The sequence below is a fragment of the Cnephaeus nilssonii genome (assembly GCF_951640355.1).
Source record: "Cnephaeus nilssonii genome assembly, chromosome: 17".
NCBI classification, from domain to species: Eukaryota; Metazoa; Chordata; class Mammalia; order Chiroptera; family Vespertilionidae; genus Cnephaeus; species Cnephaeus nilssonii.
The window spans coordinates 10,617,636-10,641,423 of record NC_137088.1 but is presented as its reverse complement, the minus strand read 5'-3'; the positions used below and the strand labels follow the sequence as shown (position 1 = coordinate 10,641,423).

The 23,788-nt window shown below is 47.4% G+C and overlaps 1 protein-coding gene across 2 annotated transcripts in view; it reads right to left on the bottom strand.

The window, feature by feature from the left end:
* Positions 1 to 23,788, bottom strand: part of TRANK1 (tetratricopeptide repeat and ankyrin repeat containing 1) — an 82,130-nt gene that overhangs the window by 17,662 nt on the left and 40,680 nt on the right. For both annotated transcript variants that reach the window (XM_079795160.1, XM_079795159.1), the window contains 10 exons: positions 23,561 to 23,731; positions 18,587 to 18,748; positions 17,369 to 17,623; positions 15,719 to 15,895; positions 12,200 to 15,103; positions 10,758 to 10,957; positions 10,325 to 10,462; positions 5,787 to 5,933; positions 4,227 to 4,383; positions 1,363 to 1,451 (listed from right to left, as the gene is read on the bottom strand). In XM_079795160.1, coding sequence (XP_079651286.1) covers positions 1,363 to 1,451; positions 4,227 to 4,383; positions 5,787 to 5,933; positions 10,325 to 10,462; positions 10,758 to 10,957; positions 12,200 to 15,103; positions 15,719 to 15,895; positions 17,369 to 17,623; positions 18,587 to 18,748; positions 23,561 to 23,731 — 4,400 coding nt within the window. The remainder of the gene's footprint in view (positions 1 to 1,362; positions 1,452 to 4,226; positions 4,384 to 5,786; positions 5,934 to 10,324; positions 10,463 to 10,757; positions 10,958 to 12,199; positions 15,104 to 15,718; positions 15,896 to 17,368; positions 17,624 to 18,586; positions 18,749 to 23,560; positions 23,732 to 23,788) is intronic.

Genomic DNA, 23,788 nt, shown 5'->3' with positions numbered 1-23,788 from the left:
TCTCTCAGGAAGCACTGCCTGCACCTGCAAGCACGGGGCACTCCAGGTGCCTGCGGGAGCCAGATCTTAGGGAAATGTGCCTTTCCGTGTGACCATGCCTGTGGTGGCCAACCCTGTTATCAGTTATCCACACCCACTCCTGCCTTTCTTGCCTGATGGCAGAACCTGCCTCCCATGAAAGGCCAGATGGGGTAGCTCTCCCAGACTCGCACAGAGCCAGGCATGGGCATGTGACTGAGTAGTAACCAATGCGATGAAAGGAGAAGTCCACTGGCGACTTCGTGATAAAAAAAGAGACCCAGGAGAAGAAAGTGCCTGCCCTTCCTTCCTGCTTGGGATGCTGCTGAGATGGTTGGCACTGCCACAGCCATCATGTGACCATGACGGGGACATCTCAGACAAGCTGCAGGTGACACAAGGAGATGGAATGAGACTGGGCCCATGTGGACTTGGTTGAGCTGAGGTGTCTGTGACCTGCAGGTGAAAATGTCATTAACACTGCATCACAGCAGACACACATTCAATGGTGCCCCACCTGAGACCACGTGATCTGGAGGGATAATGACTGTGGGAAAAAGGATGGGCCTCTTTAAGCTGGTTCAGTATTTCGAGAGGACTGCCAGTGATAACATTTCTTAGAAGAACACTGCTCAGGCTCACTAAGACGTTCTGTGGCTAGACATTAGTCAGCTCAGTCTAGTGAAAAAGCTTAATCTATGACCATCAGACTCAAATGGGCAGTGAAGTCTATGTCTAATCAACTTAAAAAAAAAAAAAAAGAAGAAGAAGACTAATCCATTACTGTTTTAAAATGTCTTTTGATTGCCCTGGCTGGGTGGTTCAGTTGTTTGGAGCTCAGTTGGTCCTATCCACCAAAAGGTTCTGGGTTCGATCCCAGTCAGGGCACATAGGGGAGGCAAACGATCAATGTTTGTCTCTCATACTAATGTTTCTCTCGGGCTCGCTCTCTTCCTTCTTTCTCTAAAATCAATACACATATTCTCAGGTGAGGATAAAGAAGTTGTCACATGTTTGCAGCAAAAGCTTTAAAGCGTAGAACACAGGAGGGAAAGAAAATAACTAGCAGTGTTGCTTGGTGGGGCAAAAATCTTCCATTTTTGTATCAGCACATGCTGGCCCCTGGCCAAAATGAAGGGCTGTCATGGTTCCATTGGGGAAGGAGATGACAGGGAGCTCCCCTCATCCAGGGGTGACCTGATGTTGCAGGAAGTGGCACAAGCACCATCACCATCACCCTCACCCTGTCCTGGTGGGAAACATGATGGTGAGAGACCTTCCAGTGAGGCTAGATGAGGCCACCGGTCATCAAGACTTCCCCAGCCTCCTGGCCCAGCCCCTTACCTTCCAGCACTGGTGTTTGGCATAGTATTCCCCTTGTGCGATCCACTCCTTAGCGGTTGAGGTCTTAACAAACATGCTATCATCAAAGTCTAAAATGAAAAAGAAAAGTAATTTTGCTTCTCTGGGCATTTGTTCACTTAAACCTGTTTTTAGGGGATGAATTCTGTCCTCCCCCTCAACAACTCCTGAAAATTTAAATGTTGAAGCCCTAACCTAGTACTTCAGCATGTGACTATATCTGGAAATTGGGCCTCAATGAGGCTGTTCTGGTGGGCCCGGAACTAATCCGACTGGTGTCCTTCTAAGAAAAGGAGACTGACGCCAGGGGCTCGCACAGAGGAAAGGCCACCTAGAAGCCAGAAAGAGAGGCCTCAGAAGAAGCCAAACCTGCTGACAGCTTGAACTGGGACTTCTAACCTCGGGAACTGGGAGAAAGTGAGTTTCTGCTGTATAAACCACCTAGTCTGTGATATTTTATTATGGCACCCCTAGCAAAAGAATACATCTGTGTTGTTTTTCTAGCATTCATTTAAAGATATATTATAGCTTACCAGGCCAGGTTGTTATTAGTTTCAGAAGGAGGGTACGGCAGTGAGAAAAGCTATTTTTTGGGTTTTGAACTTGGTTGGCTCTACCTTCCTTTTCTATGACTATGGATTAGAAGACAGGTAGCAATTCTAATTCCTCCTGGAAAATCCAAAGCCATGTACCTCTTAGCAAACTCACGTCGAGACTTTAGCAAGGGACAAGGTGATTGGATTTCACAGTGTTCCCAGACTTTGCACTCATAGTGAGCAATATGACACTCCCTTGGTGAACATAGACTGTTAGAACCACCCGCTGTCAGACCCACCTGTTAGCCTCACTAGCCTGCTGGTGATGGTATCGCTCCCCCACCCTCCACCCCCTGAGCGACACCAAGAGTGGGCAGCCTTCTGTGGGTCTGAGCCACAGCTTCGTCAAGCACATGATGACAGTGACTACCAGGACAACACAGAGAGCCAAATCTGAACTGAAGGGCTCAGAGATACCCAGGGCAATGGATGTCAACCGGGGAGCCAGGCAGTCATGCCAGCTTTGTTTAGAAAATGCAAAACCATGACTTAAGCCTTGCAGCCTGACCCCGTCCCTGCGGGTCCTCTGCTGTCCCTACAGCACTGTGTGCAAAGATGACTTCGCAGCATCTTGTTCTGACTCAGTGTGCACCACCAGTGCCCTGGTGACATTTAACCTCACAGCCAAGCGCTGCAGTCTCTCTGCAGAAGGCCAGTGAACACCACCGCACCGTGTTGAAGAAACCCGAATCACAGTCACTACACTAATCCCCAGCTCCCTGGCACAGTGGGAACAGATGTTCTCAAAGACTTGACCATGTGCTATTTATAACACAATTAGGACTGTACTTTTCTTGTATTCTTTCTTTCTTCTTCTTTTTTGGTTAATCCTTTATTTCCATTGATTTTTTTCCATTGATTTTCAGAGAGAGTGGAAGGGAGTGGGAGAGACAGAGAGTGAGAAACATCAATGTGAGAGAGACACATCAATTTGTTGCCTCCCGCACATGCCCCGACTGGGCTAGGGATCAAGCCTGCAACCTAGGTGCATGCCCTTGACTGGAATTGCACCCGGGACCCTTCAGTCTGTGGGCCGACACTCCATCCAATGAGCCAAACCAACCAGGGCATTTCCTCCTATTTTTAAACTACCAAGACATAATAAATTGTAATCCTTTTTCATTTTGAATTTTTAAATTTGTAAAATGCCTATCTTGATTATCTCTTACAATGGGATGCCTGAATAGATTTTGACAATAAACGGCGTGCAGGAAAGATTAAGGACACCCACAGTAGGCCAACCCACTCGTTTTCCTTTCAGTTGAGGGAGAGAAAGTGGGACCTGAACAAGGTCATGTGGCTACACAGGTGGAGAACGCTAATGAGATGCTAGGTTAACCCAAGCCTTTGACACTTCCCACTACACCCCAACAGTCAGGGCCCACGAATAGAACGTCTAATCCTGGTTCCCAACTGAGCCATTGGCTGTAACCAGAAATAGCCTCCATACAACTGGTTGAAACATGCTCAGGAAGCCAGCAAACACCTCTGTCCAGCACTTGGCCCTGTCCTTGGAGAAATTAACTAAGACCTGGACGAGCCAACTCAACCGCTAACCCACAAGAAAGACCATTATTTTCTCATTTATGCAGGGCTGATTATTTCTCCCGAGTTATCCTATTAGGAGACCTTCACTCCATTTTTTAATTAACTAGTTCTTTGTAAATTATGAAAATGTTTTTCCTTAAAAAAAAAACACCACTGCAAGCAGCCTGGAAGGGCATAAAGTTGAGAAGAGGTGCCCACATCTCCACACCCACCAGTCCTCCTGGCACCATAGGAGCCACTGTGAACGGTTTCACACTGGGGGACACATAGGTCGTTTTTAGCTTCTTATCATTACAAAGAGGGCTGTGATGAGCACTCTTGTTCATGTATCTTGGAGATTTTATACAAGAATATTCTAGGATAGATTCCTAGAGTGGAATTACTGGGTCAGAAGCTATGCTCATTCTTTATTTTTATAAATATTGCCAATCAGCTATCCAAAAGCCCACAGCAATTTGTATTCTCCCAATGGAGCCTATCTCCTCTAACCCTTAATCATGGCCCTCACTAGTGAAGGACAAATAAAATATCTTCCTAAAAGAGTTAACCCTCCCAGTCCCATTACAACACACTGTTCAGCACACCTTACCAGTAAATGAATAGAGAGATCTCAAAATCTATGCCCTTTATACCTGACGGTAAGAACAAGTGGGAGTAACACACTTCCTATCCCACAGACGGAATATGTTAATGAGATCTTACCTTTATTTTCATCTGTCTTCACAACTTGGACAAAATTTCTTCGAATGAAATATTTGAAAGCAGGAGCCCGCTTCTCCGGGTTTTCATCAAAGATCCAGAGGTTGGCGCGAGCCCGGGTGATGGCTGTGTACAGCTGCTTCAGCTCTCCGTTGAGGAGCTAAAGGTGGGATGAGGACAGAGACCGTGAGCCTTGTGTCTAGAGCTACAAGGCGACACACTTCAGTTGGCTTACTCTGATTCTAGAGAAATACAGGAAGTAAATTATAGAGAAGTCCAGCAAGGCCATGAAGAATGAGGAGCTCACTGTGGCCTCAGCACTGATCAGCACAGCTCCAGCAGGGAGTATACCATTAGTTCAGCACTTCCCTTGAATATGCGGTAGTTTCATCTTTCAAAATAAATTATAGATTCATAGGAAGTTACAAAGACAGTACAGAGAGCCCTACCGGTGTGGTTCAGTGGTTGAGCGTCAACCTACGAACCAGGAGGTCATGCTTCACTTCCCAGCCAAGGCACATGCCCAGATTGCAGGCTCAATCCTTGGTAGGGGGCGTGCAGGAGGCAGCTGATCAATGATTCTCATCATTGATGTCTCTATCTCTTTCTCTCTTTCTCTCTCCCTCTTTCTTCCCCTCTGAAATCAGTAAAAATACATTTCTAAGAAAAAGATAGTACAAAGAGGTCCCATATACCAATATCTCCCATTCTGTTTACCCCAATGGTTATATCTTACACATGACTGTAACTTATTTTTTTAAATTAAACCAGTCCTACACTTCTATTATAAACATCACAAGTACTAAATTACCCATGACCAACCCCATGACTGAGCACTGTAGCTGAAAGGTGATTATGACTTGGACCAGGGATGGCCTACTTGATTAAATAGTGCATCTTTCAAGACAACAGATTAGTGGTTACCTAGAAGTTTGCAAAGCTTAGGGGATTTAACTTCTATTTCCACAGAGCCTTTGAGGCATTTACAGAAATAACCTGATAACTGCTATTTTGTTTGCTTTATGCTTTGAGACATAAAACTAGGATTGTACTTTAGGAGAAAGTAGTTTTTGGTTTTGCTGGTTCAATTTTCAGTGATGTCACCCTCACTTTCTTGAGTTCCCCATTACCCCTCAGTGGAGAATTCCATGGGACTTTTTGGCTTTGCCTCAATGACATAGCTGAGATGTGAAAGGCAAGGAAAACTTGGCCCCTTAACAGTCAAGGCTGCTGAACAACAGCCTCTCTAACTAGGATTCTGGGCTTCGCTTCTGAGTTCCCATCAGCAACATCAAAATTTCTGAACAGTTCCTGAGGGGAACAGAAGGTACAACCACCCCCTCCACTTTCTCACAGTGCCCACCCATCAGGCCCAGTTCTGCTGAGACCAGCGAGTTTTCAGACACGGGTATCCCTGCAGCTCTCTCGCCTGCCTTCACTTCCCAGGACTGATGGCCGGGAAGAGCCAAAAGCAAGCGCTCATCTTCAATCTCATCTTCTCGTCCCAGCCTTGGTCACTGGCTCCCTGTCAAATACCTATGTGGACAAATGGCAGAAAATCACCTTGTACATTTCTGGATTCACCATGAGAGAGCGACCCTGAGAGGAGCTGGGTTTGTCCAGGGGCACGTCAATCAGTGGCCCGCTTGCCTCCCTGGAGTCAGGTGACGAAGGTGTAAACGAGGAAATGATCTTCCATTCCTTGTAAGCCTGAACAACAAGGACAGATTAAAGACCAACGGAATATGCTTTCCAACTCTACACACAGCCTCCCCGAGCCTCCTGGAGAATTGAGCCCCCATTTTCCTGGCCTGGGGGCTACCATCAGCCCCAGCTGGGAGGAGGGGGCCATCCTATGGCCTCCAAATGATGGGATGGGTCTCAGGTTGCGCAGGCAGGAGGCAGGGAAGCTTCCAGGAAATCTCCCCCAGATGTAGTCAGGACAGCTGGGAAGCCAGGCACTTGTGCCCACTTCCAGAGGAATGCCAAGGGCCCAAGAAGTTCTTGTTGGAAGAATTTCGACAGGCAGCATGGAGAAGGAGCCCAGTGTCGTAGCCTCTTTTCACTACATGTTTAAAAGATGCCACTTAAGGTCAGCTGCTAAAATACACGAGGCAGCATTTTCTAACTAAGTTATTCACTGAGGATGGAAGAATATTCCACAGCTGTGGTGTACATGGTTCAAGGTAAACTCTGAGCTCAGACAGAACAAATTCATATCTCAGTCCTTTCACTTACTAGCTACATGATCTTGGACAAACTGTTTGTCTCTTCTGGATCTCATTCTCCTGCTCTATAAAATGAGAATGCTAGAACTACCCTAGTTTGTTGGGAAAATAAAAGCAGATCATTAATGTTGAGTATCTAATACTATGAAAGAGTTCTATATTTTAGCCAGTTTTCCCCTTTATGTAAACTCAAACCATACTGACTCTGTTGACTATGAGTGGGCAATTTTTTCTCTCTAAAGGGTCAGATAATAAATATTTTTGGCTTTGTGAGCCCTATGGTCTCTCTTGCTACTACTCAACTCTGCTACTACAGTACCAAAGCAGCCACGGTCAATATGTAAATTAATGGGCATGGTGGTTTCTAATAAAATGTATTTTTTAAAACTAAAATTGAATTTAATATAATTTTCATGTGCCACGTAATGTTACTTTCCTTTTAATTGTTTTTTTCTTACCATTTTAAAATATGTAAACCATTCTAGCCCACAGGCCATTCGAAAATGTCAGTGGGCTGGATTTGGGACCTAGGGGCTTGGTTTGCAGACCCTGTGTGGCTAAAGGACACAGGTCACATGCAGTATTTAGATGCCAGAATTCCTATGAAATTCCTATGAAATTTCAGATTTCATACCGTACTATGACTTGTGAGAGTAGCTTGTGAACTCTCCTAGACTTTGTTTTTCTATTCCTAAAGTGGTGCTTCTTGCCACCTGTGTATCTCTTCAAGGTAAAATGGAGTGGATACCGCTCATTGCCTCTTGTCAGTTACTTCATGACTTAAACTATATAAACTTCAGGTTAAGTGCTTTAAACACTATCTCTTAAATAAGAATGGTTATGCTAGTAACCAATTATGGAATTAATCACCAGGTACTGAAAAGAGATCTGAGTCATGTAATCATTTAAGTAGCTGGAAGTTACAAAAACATCTCGGGGCATATTATGACTGTCCTCTCTGTAAAGCTGTTTACACAACCGAATTGTCTGCCAAGGAAATCAGGCAAAAGACATATATGCTTGACATTGGGAGGCCCTCCCAGCAGACAGCATGAGGTGCAGCCTGGCTGGCCTTGGAAGGGCTGGTGAAGCACAATGTATTTTAGAACCACTGAATAGGAAGAAAAGCTGCTCGCATGGCACCTGACAACTGTTTCCATGAATAAAACACATTCGACTTTTGAGACAAAGCCTTTTAGGAGTGAGTCCGTGCATTTGTGCACAAAGACACAAGACCACAGGCCTGCAGCACTTCTGGCAATAAAGCAAGAAGCCTTTAACCTTTTGCACTCGGATGTCGAGTGTGACTCGACACGGTTAGCATCGGTAGCAAAGGGCTAGCGAGTGCAAAGGGTTAAATCTCCCAGCTTCCACTGGGATTCATCGTTGTGAAGGAACAGGGCTCTGTTTCTACTGCAAGCCTACCATTCCATTGTGGGACCTGCAACCCACAAAGGTTGTGGTTATTAAAGTCCTTCCTGTCCTATTTGCACATGAGTGTGAAGGAAAGGACTCCCCACTGGGGCAGAACATAAATGGCAGGCACCCTTCCAAGTCCCCACAGGAGGAGAGTTTCGGGGTGACTGGGAGAATGACTGCCCCTCCCCAAACTGAGGCAAAATCCTACAGAAGGACTTTGTGTAACATTCCCTGGTTCCTTCCCCATCTCAGGAGATGGCCCTGATGATCTGTGTTTGAACAGGTAACAGTAAATCCTCTAGAGAGAAGACTCGCACACCAGGGCAGTAAGAACCCCCTCATACATGCACGCACACTCACGCGCACATGCACACACACGCATGCTCACCCAAGTGGCAGATTCTGCAAAGGGAATGCCTGCCAGAAACATAAGCCAGTATGGGTGGAAGAAGAGGCCAGGGATGGAGAGGAGCCCTCCACAGTCCCCCATCTCAAATAGCAATTACTATTCAACAGCCTTCTGCCAGTCACCCCGAAAGAAACCCCACTTGAGCAGCCAGCCCGCAGGTGACTGGGGACTTATGTGATCCCTGTCTTTCCTCTGCTTTGATTAAAGCATTTCCTCTCACGTGCCGATGCACACTTTGGGGTCTTGAGGTTGTCAGTGACAAAGGGTGTGCTCTATACTGGGAATGCAGAATGACATCGCCTGCTACCTTGGGAAGCACATCAGAGGTCTTTCTATCAGTCTTACTGTGCACAGAGGAGGAAGTGGATGTTACCTAAAGATTCCACTTGTGATTGTTTTAATTTCGTGCAACACACTGAGCCGCTGGTGAGAGCATAGGGTCAAGGTATCGCGGGGCCTTTGCCATTTCCAGGATCAAAGTGAGACAATCACTGGGTTTTTCTTTCACAAACAGAGGCGACCACAAGCTACAGATCCGTAAGTCCAGAGCTCCTTGAGCTTCTTACTGGCACAAGCACACAACTGGCACTTAATAAAGGACAGGAACAGCAAACTCTTACCCCTTCCTCTTTAGGAGAGCCTCGGTCCAACCATGACCAATGGATGTATTATGAGAAAAAAAAGTTAGTCCTCAGAGATTAAAAATGGTTCCAGAGTTAACGCGAGTGCATCTGATTTTATTAGCAAAAGTCAACAGAAAAGGAATGCACTTAAGGTATGGCAGAGATACACTCATTGTGGAAGGTTCTGGAAGCTGATTTGCATGCAGAGCTTTAAAAGGAAGGGAGTACAGTGATATTTAGAACTCAAAGCATCTGAGTTCATGTCTAGGCTCTGCCACTTATATTATCACTATAGGCAATTGACTTATTTCCATGACACTCAGCCTTATCTGCAGAATGAGGGTAATAAAAATACAACCTCAGAGGGCTGGTGGGAGATAAAGTGAGGCAATGCATTCAAAAGGTATTTCACAAACTGTAAAGCACCGATAGCAACCTTAGTTATAGGTATTATCAAGTCAAACATGACATTTTTTCCAAGATCACAAAAAGAGTAAGGATTCCATGTAAAGGGTCAATTCTGAGGCAGATTTTGAAGTGTAAAAGCTAACTAACAGTGCTCCTGAATTGGCTATGGAAACAGCCCTTCCGAGCATGCGCCATGTGCAGTGGAAGTCTGCAACAGGGACCAGGGCACAGCCAGGTAAGTCCCCAAAGGAGACCCACAGCACAGTCAGCAGCCAACCTGAGTCCCCACCGAAGACAGGGGTGAAGAGAAATCAGTGGCTAGAAAACCAAGGACAGTGGTCTTGAGTTAGTGGCTTTACCCATAATGCACTGAGAAAGACCATCAAGTCAAAGCAATGAGCTGCACAGAGGTCACTGGGGGTCAATCTGGGGACACTCTTGCTGCCATTGTCTGCATGGGTGGCAAGCAGTGGTGGCGAAGCCATGCCAGAAGGGAGCCCCCAGGCAGGCGGCTGTTCTCATCCCCCGCATTACCTGATCCAATGGGCAGGAACCAAGCCTCATTTGTCTTCCTGGAGTTGTCTCTCTCTATGGACTGACCTTGCCCAGTTCTGTCCTCATTGGGTGGACACTGCTACCCTTGCCTTCACTTGTAAGGCTCTCCTTAGAGCTCACTCCAACTTGAGCATCCTTGGGAGTCAAGGATAACAGTAGCTAGTGAAAACTGGAAGCGGGCACTTGGGTACCAGGCATTTAGAAGAAGGTGAATACAAGAAAATAAGGAAGGGCCGGGCATGGGGAGAACCAGCCCACACCATACTGTGAAACAACTCACAGCCATTGTCAAAACCCACATCAAACACTCCCAGCCCCACACTACATGGATGATACTCCAAAACAGAAGCAGGCACCTTTGGCAAACTCTCTTCTACTCAGCTCCAAATTCTCTTTCCCCGAGTGGCAGGTAACTCACACATACACATGCGTTGTGAGAAAGAAGTCAGGCTGACATACCTCAGAATCAGTAAAGAAGTTGTAAAGGAGGACATCATCAAATTCTAAGCCTTTTGCTTCATAAACTGTTAGCACAAGCGCTAACCCCAGTTCTTCTGGAATTTTCTCCTTTGCCATTTCATTGGCTACAAGGATCACCTAGAAAAAGAAAAGGGAAATAGGAGGAAAAAAACATCAAATGCTACAAAGAAAAATCAGCTTAGCCTCAGTCATTTTCTATAGGAGGCAGGTAATGTGATTAAGAAGTAGCCAGCATGGACTTGGTCGGCCAGGCTAGTGGAAATATTAGTAACAATTAGTCACTCACCCACTTCTGAAATTTACCCATTCTGGGAGGTCTATTTAATTCTACCTTGTAGAATAATTTAGCCTCTCAAACCTTTTTTTCATTTGCAAACTGCCTTTTATTTCAAAACAATCCCAAGAAGCTCACCTGGTGGGCCCCAAATTCAATGGGCTGGGTTTTCCTCTTGTTCCCTCGGAGCAAAATTGCTAAGTCGCTTACACTACAAGACTCCAGGACTGTTGGTTTGGGACCATCAAAGAGGCCAGAATCCCTTGGAAGGCGATCAAAAGATTCTGGGAAATAGAACTGAAGTAAATCCACTATTCCTGAGGCCAGATTGAGGATTCCTGGGATAGAACAGAAAATACATGTCCAATATTGAACAACATGACGAAATGGCTGGATTTGGGGGTTTTGTGTAGGAGCTTTTTCCTGAGAAGCAGTACTGGTCCTGATAATACATATAATTGCAAGCCAATCTCCAGTTCTCATTAGATGATCACTTTGGCCCTGAGCCGTTATTACCCCAGGCACAGTGGATGAAGGCAGAGGTTTTGCCGGATCTCATTCCTGACCTACATTCATATTAGAGAAAATTACCTCTTAAAGAAGAATCAAGGCAGAAATGTAATCTGAACAATGAGAGTTGTTAGAATGCGAATATCAGGGACTAGTATAGATGGTAAGGAAACAAGACTTATCCTGTCCCCTCTCATTGGTGCTTAGAGCACTGGAGACAACGTTGCCATGGTAACAGCAGCGCTGGAGGTCAGCTGAGGCTGCAACCAAGGCCTCCATCGCCCTTTTCCACCAGGTTTATAGCCAGCTGAGAGAGGGCTATACCAAGAAACATTGTCAGAGCTGGAGAAAAGGTTCTAAAGGGCTTTCTCCCTGGGTCCTGTTTTTTGTCTAAGCTTAAAGTAACAGTGACAGTGATGCTGACTGAATGCTACCACAACAGGCACATTCACAGAAATCACCCATTTTATCCTCATGACTGCCCAGTGAGACAGGCCAGATAATCCCACTGTGACAAACAGGGACTCCGAGGTCCGAGGTGTCAGTCAACACCTGTGAGGACATGAAACTGGACTGCATGCAGATCACCCTGGGTCTCTCCACTTAGGCGCATGTGCCCTTTGCCTAACACCACACAGAACACTAGGTTCTTAGGAGATGACCACCAAGATGACCACCAAATGGGCTTATATGTCCATTGCTGTTACCAAGTAGTAAAGCGAAGTTTTACTAATACTTATTAAAAGTATACAATATAAAGAAATCATGAGAAGACCAGCCGGCATAGCTCAGTGGTTGAGCATCAACCGATGAATCAGGAGGTCATGGTCTGATTCCCTGTCAGGGCACATGCCCAGATAGCGGGCTCGATCCCTTGTAGGGGGCATGCAGGAGGCAGCCTGTGAATGATTCTCTCTTATCATTGATGTTTCTATCTCTATCTCCCTCTTCCTCTCTGAAATCAATAATACCAAAAAAAAAAAAAAAAAAGCTAGGCCACAGCTTCCAAAGCAGCCCAAGGCCAGTTCCCAAGCACCTCTCTCGTAGTTGAGTCCAAGCTCTGGACATACCCGAATGAGACCTGTAGTTCTGGTACAACTGGTGGATCTTCTTGGGCTTCCGGACAGCACACTGCTTGTCCCCAGAGCTTCTGCTGGCGTAGTGGAACAGAGAGCGCAGATCGCTGAAGCGGAAGGCCACGCCCTTCATGATGCTCTGGGCCGTGTCCCCGGTGAGGAACATGGCATTGGGGTCATTGATGCATTTCATCAGCAGTGCGAGCTCAGCCTGCGTGAAGTCCTGAATCTCGTCGCCATAGAGCTCATGGATGGACCATGGAAGCACCTTGAGCTTCGACAGCCTCCGGGACAGGTTGAACAGAACATCCTCTTCGTCAAAATAGCCCTTCTGGGACCTGATCTGCTGATACAGGCAGAAGAGGTTGTAGATCTCGCTCCGGTCTTCCTTGAAATTGGGGGACCGCTTCCTCCCTAATTTCTTGTACTCTTCTTCCGTGAGTCTCCCCTCGGGGCTGTTGAGGGCCTCAAAAGACCCCTTCAAAAAAGATTTTATTTCTTTCCAAATCAGTGCAGGGTTGTAGGAGGTTTTCCCTTTGTGCATTTTGGGCCATATTTCATTGGTGAACACCTCAAATGTCACGTACACCCGGGGGTCAACGTCACACGAACGTGTTTCCGCAACCTTATCCTCCTCGACAGTGTCCCCATCCCCCTCAGCCTCCTCCTCCTCCTCCTGCCAGTTGGGGATGGTCAGCTCCTCCTGCGTGGACCACCCAACGATGGTTCTCTTCAAGCTGCCATCTTCATTTCTCAGAAAAAATGGTTTGGGCAGGGAAGCATCAAGCAGGAGGAGCAGCTGCTTGGAAGTGACGAACAGAGGGAAGTTCTCGTCCCTCAGGTCCTGGAGTTTGTGGACATTGGGTTCCAAGGGTTTGTAGTGGCTGGTGGCCTTGGCGGACTTGGAAAGCTCAATGAAATTCCTCTGCACCTCCTGGCACAGCACGTGGTTCTTGGTCACAAAGATCTGGTGTAAATGCTCCAGCTGCTGGGGACCTTCTGGGGCACCTACTTCTGCCACCTGGCTGGGCCCCCCAGGGTCCCCACTGGCTGTCCCTGCACAGGCTCCGCTCTCCTGCTCCTCATCTATACTGTCCACTGTCTCCACTTCGATGGAACCTTCCTCTTCCTCATCCTCCTCCCTCTCCTCCTCCTCCTCCTCCCTACCAGGACCCTCCTTTTTGGGTTCCACTTCCGACCTTCTCTTCAGCCAGACCTGCTTGGCCAGCAGCGGGCTTCCCGCCTGCTCGGCTTTCTCCCAGTAGATGTGGAATTTCTTCCAGAGCCGGTACAAGCAGCACGTCGTCTTCCCGGTGCCGCTCCGCCCGATCAGGATGATGGGCTCCAGCGGCCGGGGGTTGAGGTGGATCACGGCGTACTCGAGCTCGCCCACCCGGAAGGGGTACTCCACCGTCGCCGTCATGTCATTGAGGATGTTGAAGGCCATGTTGGTGCTGAAGCTGTGGAACTTCATGACATTGTACTCTGTCTGCACCGCGCTGGCCGGGGGGAAGTACTGGGGCTCCACGGGCACCCTGCCCTTCTCCGCCTCCGTGTCCTCCACATAGCAGCGGGGTATCCGCTTTCGGATTCTCATGTTGGCCGACACCTGGCCTTTGTTGATGCCCCTCAACTTCTTCCGCAGGATGCAGGATAAGCCGCGATTGTAGGCGCTGCAGATGGCCCGGATGGAGTCCGTTAGCTTGCCGTGATCTAGGACGATGTCCCAGATCCGGATGATTTCTGTGTAGACCCGCCCCGACTTCTCCAGGGGATGTGAGCTCCGCTCCGTGGTGATTATCTTCTCGGGGTTCTCGCTGCATCGAGGGGAGAAGTCGATGGCGAGCTCCCACAGCATCCGGGCCCCTTTGTCCAGCTTGGCCTCGAAGAGCTGGATGCTTCCTTTTAGGTGCTTCAGCCGCTTCTGCAGGCCCTGCGTCCACTCGCCGTTCCCCAGCTGATGGATGGTTAGGATGATTTTCTTCTTCATGACCTTCGTCATCACCTTACTGGACAGCTTCTTCAGCATCTCGGAGGTACACTCGATCTCCCAGGTCATGTTCTCAAAGTCCTGGAGGCAGGCCTCCACCTCCTGACAGCTGTCCTGATCGCTGTTGTCCTCCCCGCCTCTGTGACCAGCGGGCATGAGCTGTGAAGCCCCGAGGCCCGCCTGAGCGTGTTCACCCCCTGCCTCAGGGACAGCAGGGCTGTTCCCACCACAGTCAGAGCCCCCCACTCCAAGGGTTCGCTGGAGCTCCTCCCTCTTCCTTTCTGTGCCAGCTCCTGTCTCCAGGGGCTCGGAGTCCTGAGGACAGTCCTCCGGGAGGGACATGTCCAGTTCAACCTTCTCGATCAGATCCATGATGTGCTGCACAAGGCGGTCCCTCTGAGAACAGGGCCTGGCCACTCCAGGCTCCTGCCTCGCCATCTGGGCATCCGAGAGAGTCTCCCAGCTGTCAGGAACCATGGCTCCTTCGGGCAGGGATATGCCAGGGTCACCACACAGCAGCGAATCGGATGGAAGCTGGGACTTGAGCTGAGCCGTCTGACCAGGGAGAGCAGACTTTGAGAGCTTCCCCAGGTGGGCAGCGAGGTCCTGCCGGCTCCTCCGCCGGCTCTCCGCCACAGCTTTGTTCCAGGCCAAGAGCAGAGGGGCATTCTTCTTAATCCGGTGCCGGGCGTCTTTGCCCTCTTTGTTCTTCAGGTTGAAGTTGATGTCAAACTTGGCCAACAGGTCTAGCAGCTTCTTCATGCGCTTCAGCATGCCCCTCTGGAAGAGCAGGTGCATCAGTGTGTTCCCGCTGCTGTCCTGGGTGTTGGGGTTGAGGTAGTCAAATTTGACGGGGTTGGACCAGAAGAGATCCAACAGGTGGTTGAGGAAGTTAAAACCGATGTCAGCTGAAAGACACAAGCAACACTCTGTGAGTGCTGAGCCCCTCTTCCTGGGGAACAGGGACCCCTGGATTTAAGAGATGCTGGCCAGGGGTGACTTAGAACACCTAACTTCCCCAAGTATTGGACAACGCAGTGGAAATTTGCTCCCCATGGACATGTGACAAGGTCTGGGGCATTTTTGATGGTCACAATTTGGGACATGCTACTGGCATCAAGTGGTGGAGGCCAGGGAATCTGCTAAGCATCCCACAGAGCACAGGGCAGCACCCACAGCAAAGAATCACCCTGCGCAAATGTCAACAGCGCCAAGGGTGAGAAACCCTGAGATAACCTCATGATATTCCAGTAAGATCCTTTATGCCAGGACCCTTGAAAACCATGTAAATAAAGTATTTGTTAGCTATGGAGCCAAATTTGAAACTTAAGAATCCTCATTCCACCCACCCTGATCATTCACCTTGATGTTTACTCCTTCCCATCAAGCTACGGGCAGGCCTTGCCAAGGAAGGGGCTTTTTCCAGATCATTGGTTTCTCCAACAGAAAAAAACCCCAGAGCATCAGTTCTAATATCCAGCCTCCTCCCCAAGGCAAAGACCGGTTTGAAAACAGAGGCCTACCATTGACATCCAAGAAGATGTGGAGAGCTGCATGCAGAGGAGTGTCGCCTTCCGTGAGAGAAATGCTGCGGGGGTCCGCACCCTTGGTCAGGAGCAGAAAAGCCAACTCGAAGTCCTGGTGTTGTAGGCACATGGCTAGCGGCCTCGCCTGGCTGTCCTGGAGGCCCTCAGGCAAGGCTGGAGGAAGCAGAGAAGGGCCTCGTGAGCTGCATTCACGTGACAAGGTACAGCCTGGGCACCTGGAGGCAGGACCACCTCTGCCATTATTCCCAGGGAAGAGCTGGTGCTCACCTGACTGGCGAGGCCCGCTACCACCCCCTGGCAGGCAAAGGCTTCCCAGCCCCTCAGAGTGAAAGCCCAGTTCCTTCCAGTGCCCTGTCTGTGGGCCTTTTCTCCACCAGCTCTCTGGCTCCCCCTGCCGTCCCAGAACAGGATATGGACCCCAGCATGGGCCCTGCTGGGGAGGAGACAGGGCCTGCAAACAACTACACCGGGTGCTGGCCTGACACCATACCTGCCGCACAGTGGTGATCAGGACGTGGGCTCCACTACCAACATCCTTTGTTTCTATGAAGCTTCTTCCAGAGGATGCTCATCTACTGTCAACTGCCATCTTCCCTGACACCTCTCAGCCCGCCTCCCTTCCCTTAGCTCAGCCCTCCCCTCCCCTCGGCACTGCCCAGGCCTCCAGCAGCCACACCCTCACTCTCTGCCCTTGGGCCCAAGCACCCGATTCCAGGGAGGTGCTCCCTAAGTGCTCGGTGACTCAGGAATAAAACTGGAATCCCATTGCAGCCAGTTTCTGGGCTAAGGGAGTAACACTCCATGTAGGGAAGAGGTTTGAAGAAAAACTATAGGAGGCATCCATCCACCTCCTGAAACCTGTGGGTACAGCCGATGCCTGGGGGCTTTGAATGGCACTTTGAGAGCGAGGACCAATGTGTCACCACTCCCCTTAAACGGCAAAGCAAGCGGAAAACCCACAGCCAGGGTGCTCTTCTGAGTGAGCTCACTTCACATTCAAAACATCCCTAAGGAAGAGGGACTATTAACATTCCCTTTTCATAAGTGAGCAGACAAAGGCATAAAGAGCATGCCAAGGCCACACAGCTAGCAATGGCATGAGTAGGGGTGGGAGGTGCTGCCACAGCAGGTTGGTATTTCCAAATTCGTTTTAAAATAAAACCCAATCCAGCAAGAGGCTACACACTCCAGACGTCCACCCAGCCAAGTGCGATTGTGCTGACTAACGCGGCAGGTGCTTCCACCAACCAATTATATCTTCCTGTTTCTTTAAAAAATGAGCACCTTGAATCCCAATGTGTTGATTACAAAAGAATGCCGCAGAGCTGACGAGGACCCACGCAGCATATGCCGTGCAGGGTCCAGCCAGAGGTCAGGAGGAAGTGACCGCTGTGGGCCAAAGGACTCCCTCCACGTACCTGAGGTTTCTCATAACTGTCATTCACAGAAATGCAGACTTCCTACAGGGCACCACCCACTGACAGGCCTCGCTGTTTCCAAAGGAGGAGATACGGAGGAAGAGAAAGAGCAGGCTTTAAAGGAGCCTTCAAAACCAAGTGAAAACCACCAGGCCAGCAATGGCCTGAGCTCCCATGGGAGGGGAGCTCCGCACCTCAGCATGCTCACCTCCACTGTCTACCAGGCGGCCCAGGAGCTGTACCCGGCGCTGGTCCCAGGTGCTGAGCGGGGGGATGATGGCACAGAGGTCGAGGCCCGAGAAGTCGCAGTTCTTGATGAGGCAGTCTCCCAGCGGAGGCTCCCCGCTCACTTTTCGGGTCAGCAGCAGCAGCACTTCGGGCCATTTCTGTTTCTCCAGTAAAAACTTGACGAAGGTGTTGGCGCAGTCGCGATTAATGTCACAGACCAGGTCAGGAGGAATCTCTTTCAAAAATAAGAACACACCACACTCCAAGAAAAGGTTCATACGGTTTCTGTCCCCAACCACAACTTAGCACATATATGCGTAATTAACACATGTTACCGATCAGTAGTTTGAAGCACTGGAGAAACTATAAGCAAATAATGAATTATGAGGCATGGCCACCTCCCACCTCTACTCATGCCATTGCTAGCTGTGTGGCCTTGGCATGCTCTTTGTGCCTTTGTCGCAAAGCTCCTTGGGAAGGTCAGAAATGCCCTAAGGTGAGTACAGCCTGGTCTAGGAGGAGAGCAGAATTTTGGATTGTCCCTGATTATCTAAAGTTTGTCATCTAAAATTCTTTTCCTTCCCTGATTTTCCCATAATGAAAAAAATTAACATTCCATTCTACAATAACCGAATGTCCCAATGTTAGCCAATATCTATAGAAGAGAGAAACATCTGTGGTATTTTTTAAAGGACAGTCTAAGCAAAGAGTAATTCTAGGAGGATGCATGAAAAACTAATAATGGAAGTTGCCTCAGGGTTGGGACTTAGGGACTGAAGTTCACAGATGGATGATAGACTTTTCACTGACAGATAACTGATGTTCTGTGCGGGCTGTTTTACATGTAGATGGTTACCTTTTTGTTGTTGTTGTTGTTAATCCTCACCCAATGATATTATTTCATTGATTTTTAGAGAGAGTGGAAGGGAGGGGGAGACAGAGAGACAAATCGAGGCGAGAGAGACAAATCGATTGGTTGCCTCCCATACATGCTCCGAACAGGGTCTGTAACCTAGGTACATGCCCTTGACCAGAATCGAACCCAGGACTCTTCAGTCCACAGGCCGACGCTCTATCCACTGAGCCAAACTGGCTAGGGCAGATCGTGACATTTTTAAATCCATTTCTAAAATATATTCAAAAAATATGAATGAGCATAAATCACCTTTCACACAACTGAATTTGTGAGAAAAATTACCTTGCAGGGAAGAAAGGAGGCGCAAGAACTTCTGGACTACATCTTGCTTCAGGAAGTTTTTATGCAGTAACCGGTTTCCTGAGTTCAGGTACTTCACCAGCTGCGCAGAGGCCTCCCGGAAAATGTTGCTCTCGCTACTGGGTCCTTCGCTATGGCCCAGTCCTGCAAAACAGCACCAGGTGATGCTTCCGAATAGAGCTCACGGCTGAAGGAGATGGAAAAGTTACAATTCTGCACCCCTCCCAGTACCCACATGCTTTGCCATTAACTTGGCAGCTCCTCCCACCAAAAGGTGGAGCCTATTCCCCTCCCCACCCCTGATTCTGGCCTGGCTCCGTGACCAGTTATGACCAGTAGAATGCAGTGGGTGTTTTTTGTGCCGGATCTGAGTCTAGACCTCAAGAGGCCTTATTTAGTTCCATTCGCTCTCTTGGGACCCTAGCTGGTTTGGCTCAGTGGTTAGAACGTAGGCCCGAGGACTGAAGGGTTGCGGGTTCGATTTCCAGTCAAGGGCATGTACCACAGTTGCAGGTTCAATCCCTGGTGGGGATGCCTTCTGGAAGCAACCAGTGGATGTGTCTCATGTTTTTCTCTCTCTCTCCCTCCTTCCCCTCTTTAAAGATCAATGGAAAAAATACCTTTGGATTAAAAAATAAAAGGTGACTATGTAAGTACTAAACGACAACAGAAAGACTGGGTGAAAATATGCTAAACTGTGATTATAATAAACTTTTGTTTTTATATAAAACCATATTTTTACAAACTTCCTTCAATTATCATATATAGTGGATATATATTAGCAGATTTGAAATTAAAACTAGCCCTAGCTGGTTTTGCTCAGTGGATAGAGCACCAGCCTGAGGACTGAAGGGTCCCATTGGATTCTGGGCAAAGGCACATGTCTGGTTGCAGGCTCGACCCCCAATAGGGAAGGTACAGAAGGCAGCTGATCAGTGATTCTCTCTCATCATTGATGTTTCTATCTAGCTCTCCCTCTCCCTTCCTCTCTGAAATCAATAAAAATATATTTTAAAAAATTAAAACTAAAAAAGGTCTTCTGAAATTGCAACAGTGCTCAGAAGTATTAGAAAACAGAAATAAATCATTTCAAAAAAGAGATTTCGCTTTTGCCTGAAATCTTTTTCAAGCTAAAAAAGACAAACTGGTAAGATTTATCATACAAACTGGTGTATTTTATTACACACAATCAGTTTAAATGTGTGCAACCATCTCATTTCATAAAAGAAAAATATAAAAACATATAACTACTAGAGGCCTGGTGCACGAAATTCGTGCACGGGGGTGTGTGTCCCTCAGCCCAGCCTGCACCCTCTCCAATCTGGGACATCCCTCTCACAATCTAGGACTGCTGGCTTCCAACTGCTCGCCTGCCTGCCTTCCTGATGGCCCCTAACCACTTCTGCCTGCCAGCCTGATCACCCCCTAACCACTTCCCTGCCAGCCTAATAGATGCCTAACTGCTCCCCTGCCAGCCTGTTTGCCCCTAACTGTCCTCCCCTGCCAGCCTCTTTGCCCCTAACTGCCCTCCCCTGCAGGCCTGGTCACCCCTAACTGCCCTCCCCTGCAGGCCTAGTCACCCCTAACTGCCCTCTCCTGCAGGCCTGGGTCCCCCCCCAACTGCCCTTCCCTGCAGGCCTGGTCGCCCCCAACTTCCCTCCTCTGCCGGCCTGGTCATCCCTAACTGCCCTCCCCTGCAGGCTTGATCGCCCCCAACTGCCCTTCCTTGCAGGCCTGGTCCCTCCCAACTGCCCTCCCCTGCTGGCCATCTTGTGGCGGCCATCTTGTGTCCACATGGGGCAGCCATCTTGTGTGTTGGAGTGATGGTCAATTTGCATATTACTCTTTTATTACATAGGATAAATGCATGAAATAAGACTAAATAGCCAAGTCACAAATATATGAATTTGCAGATGGAGGTTGGTTTATAGAGAATTAGTATTTTCTTGTTTTCCTTTCCTATTTTGAAAATTCCTTTACAAAAAAAGAATATATTACTTTTATAATAAGAAAAAACATATCATGGACACATTTAAGTAAGCACTGCATCCCTGCATTTACTGAATACAGGGCCCGTCTTGGTGCTGAGGAATGCAAAGATGGGAAACCTCCGAGTCACAGGCTCTGTCTGAGGGAAACCAACACACAGAGAAGGTTCCAGTATCCTCCAAGTGCTGTGCTAGAGATGCCTCCACCAGCACAGAGCAGAAAGCAGCTGGCTCCCCCTAGGGCAGTGGTCAGCAAACTGCGGCTCTCGAGCCACGTGCGGCTCTTTGGCCCCTTGAGTGTGGCTCTTCCACAAAATACCACATGCGGGCGCGCACGTACAGTGCGATTGAAACTTCATGGCCCATGAGCAGAAGTCGGTTTTCGGCTCTCAAAAGAAATTTCAATCGTTGTACTGTTGATATTTGGCTCTGTTGACTAATGAGTTTGCCGACCACTGCCCTAGGGGACCAGAGAGAAAAGCTTCAGAGGGCTGGATCTGTTCTCACTTGAAAGGTCCTGCATTAGTGAGAGAAGATCAATCAATCAATCTTGTTCTAGGTCCTAAGGAAAGCTAAGCTTCCAGAAAAGGTGGACACGCTGCCATCTGGTGGTGAAATCCAGGTAAGACAGTTACATAATCTTGACTCCTCAGGAGTGAACCCTGGCTCCTCAAAGTGGACTCTGGCTTCCCCTGGCTGCTTGTGAGAATCCTGGGTCCTGCCCTGAAGCTGATGAATGAAAATCTGCATTTTAACAGGCTCCCCAGCGATTCGTGTGCACATTCACATCGGGAAGCTCTGGTTTAGAGAATAGCAGAAATCTTCAATAAGATTTCTCACCCAGATGCAAAAGCCACCCCATCCACAGACACCATCACTAGCTAGCTCTTCCTGATAATTGACATCCTGCTCTTTTCTGAGTTGTATCAGTTCCTTTTGCTTTCTTTTCACTCAGTGTTCTCCTATGGTCGTTCAATATTCCTCTAGCGCAGCAAGGAAACCTTCCTGGTTGGTGGTCTGTAAAATGTTAAGGTAATCAAACCTCCAATACGTTTACCAATGACCACTGGGGACTTCAGGCTTGACTGCCTCCACTGCCATCACAAACTACCCAGTCAGCCCAAAGGCTGGCCTGGGATGGCACATCCCTCCTAATGGGCTTTTCAGCCAAGCAAGTGCAGTTGAGTCCTAGTAAGTAAAAAAGGACCAGCTGCAATTCTGAGTCTCTCCTCTTGGTTCAAAACTGGACCAGAATTAGTTGATGAAGGAGCAGAGAGAGGAAGGGAGAGTGAGACCCTGTCTCAGTAGATAAGATGTCTTTAAGATCAGCAGATATTCAAAAATTCTGTTGTACTAGGAAACTGAAAATATTTTTAAAAATGACATGCTAAAGTCTGTAACACTAAATATAACATACATATATACATATACAGTATTATAAGAATTAATATTAGAATTAATAAACAATAAATTGGCAAACAGAGCAACCATTTTCTACCATTAACTGGTGGTCATTTTTTGTTGTTATTTTAAAACTTGGAAATTCATTGGCAAAGACAGTTTCGATTTCTTAATTTAATATACCATTAAACAGAGATGTCAGTGATGATGAAACACATTCCAATTTTGAAGATGTTAAAATGTGGGGGAAAGGGTAACTTGGAATCAATGAAATACAATGCCTATATTCAGACATATTATCAACCAATAGGAATAAAATGAAGAGTCTTCCCAAATTCCATAAGTCTACTACCCATGTCTCCTCCCTACACAAAAAATGTACGAGTTGGTGCTCTAGCACAGTGGTCGGCAAACTCATTAGTCAACAGAGCGGCAAACCACGGCTTGTGAGCCGCATGTGGCTTGCGAGCCGCAGTTTGCCGACCACTGCTCTAGCAGAACAAGAGAGAAAGCTAAACAGACAACATGATCCAGAATAATCATATATGAGTAACAAAACTAAACGCGGCATAATGTACACACATGGGGACTAGAGCCTAAGTCTAAAAAGCATATACTGTGTGTGCACATGCATACACACACATATACAATAATGTATATTATGTTTCATCAAACTGTGATGCCTAAAGAGTGTCACATCTCTTAAAATTTTTTTTTCATTTTTCAATTACAATTGACATTCAATATTCTATTAGTTTCAGGTGTACAGCATAGTGGTTAGACATTTATTTAACTTACAAAGTGATCCCCCAATATATCTAGTACCCACCCAACACCATACATAGTTATTACAACATTTAAAGAGCAAAGTTTTCAGGACACTTGGTAATTCTTTCCTATGGGTCCAGGTATGCTACTTGTTGTAGAAAGTGTAACATTTACATAATCATCCTACCATGCCAATGCCATTTACTGGTTTTCAAGTTTTAGAATCAATCTATAGATGCAGCACAGAAAACTTAGAGTTGAGGAACAGAATGTAAATGACACAAATAACATTACTAGACATTACTCAACAATTGGGGCTGACTTGTTGCACTTCATCCTATACAGTAGTCAGTCAATGAATGCTGTCCCAAACTGATAAAGAAATAGGAATAGAAGTTAATATGTAAGTGCATAGTGTAATTTAGTGCAACATGAATGTATTTTACATTGTTGGCTCTGGCTGTTTCTGAAGGGTAGGAATGATTTTTGTTATCTCCTATTCCTTCTGATTTTTTTTCTTTTTTACTGTGTGCATGCATTAGAAAATAAATCCCCCATAGCATCTAAAGGACAACTTGGCGAAATTCCCAGAATGTTGCAGATGCTCTCTAAATAAGAGTTGTTTCATTCTATCTTCCCAAAAAAAAGCAAACAAGTTTTCCAAAGACTGGGAGTCTCATTTCCATCTTCATATACCAAGAAAAGATTAATCAATGTGTATCTAATATCACAGAACCAGTTTTTAACCACCGCCCCCCCCCCCAAAAAAAAAAAAAAAGTTGATTCACTGAAGCTGTACCTGATAGGTCCTTAGAACAGGCAGCCAGTTTTTCCAAATGACTATTGATTTTCTCGATGGCTTTAAAGTTCTTATTCCTCTTCAGGACATCCACGGGGGTCCGGGACTGTCGGTCTACCAAGGTGGGGTCTGCCCCCAAACGCAGGAGCATCTGCACATCCTCTGTTTGTCCTAGGGCAGGCCAAAAGGAAAAGGGGGCATTGTCCTGGTTCCTTCCGGAAGGAGATG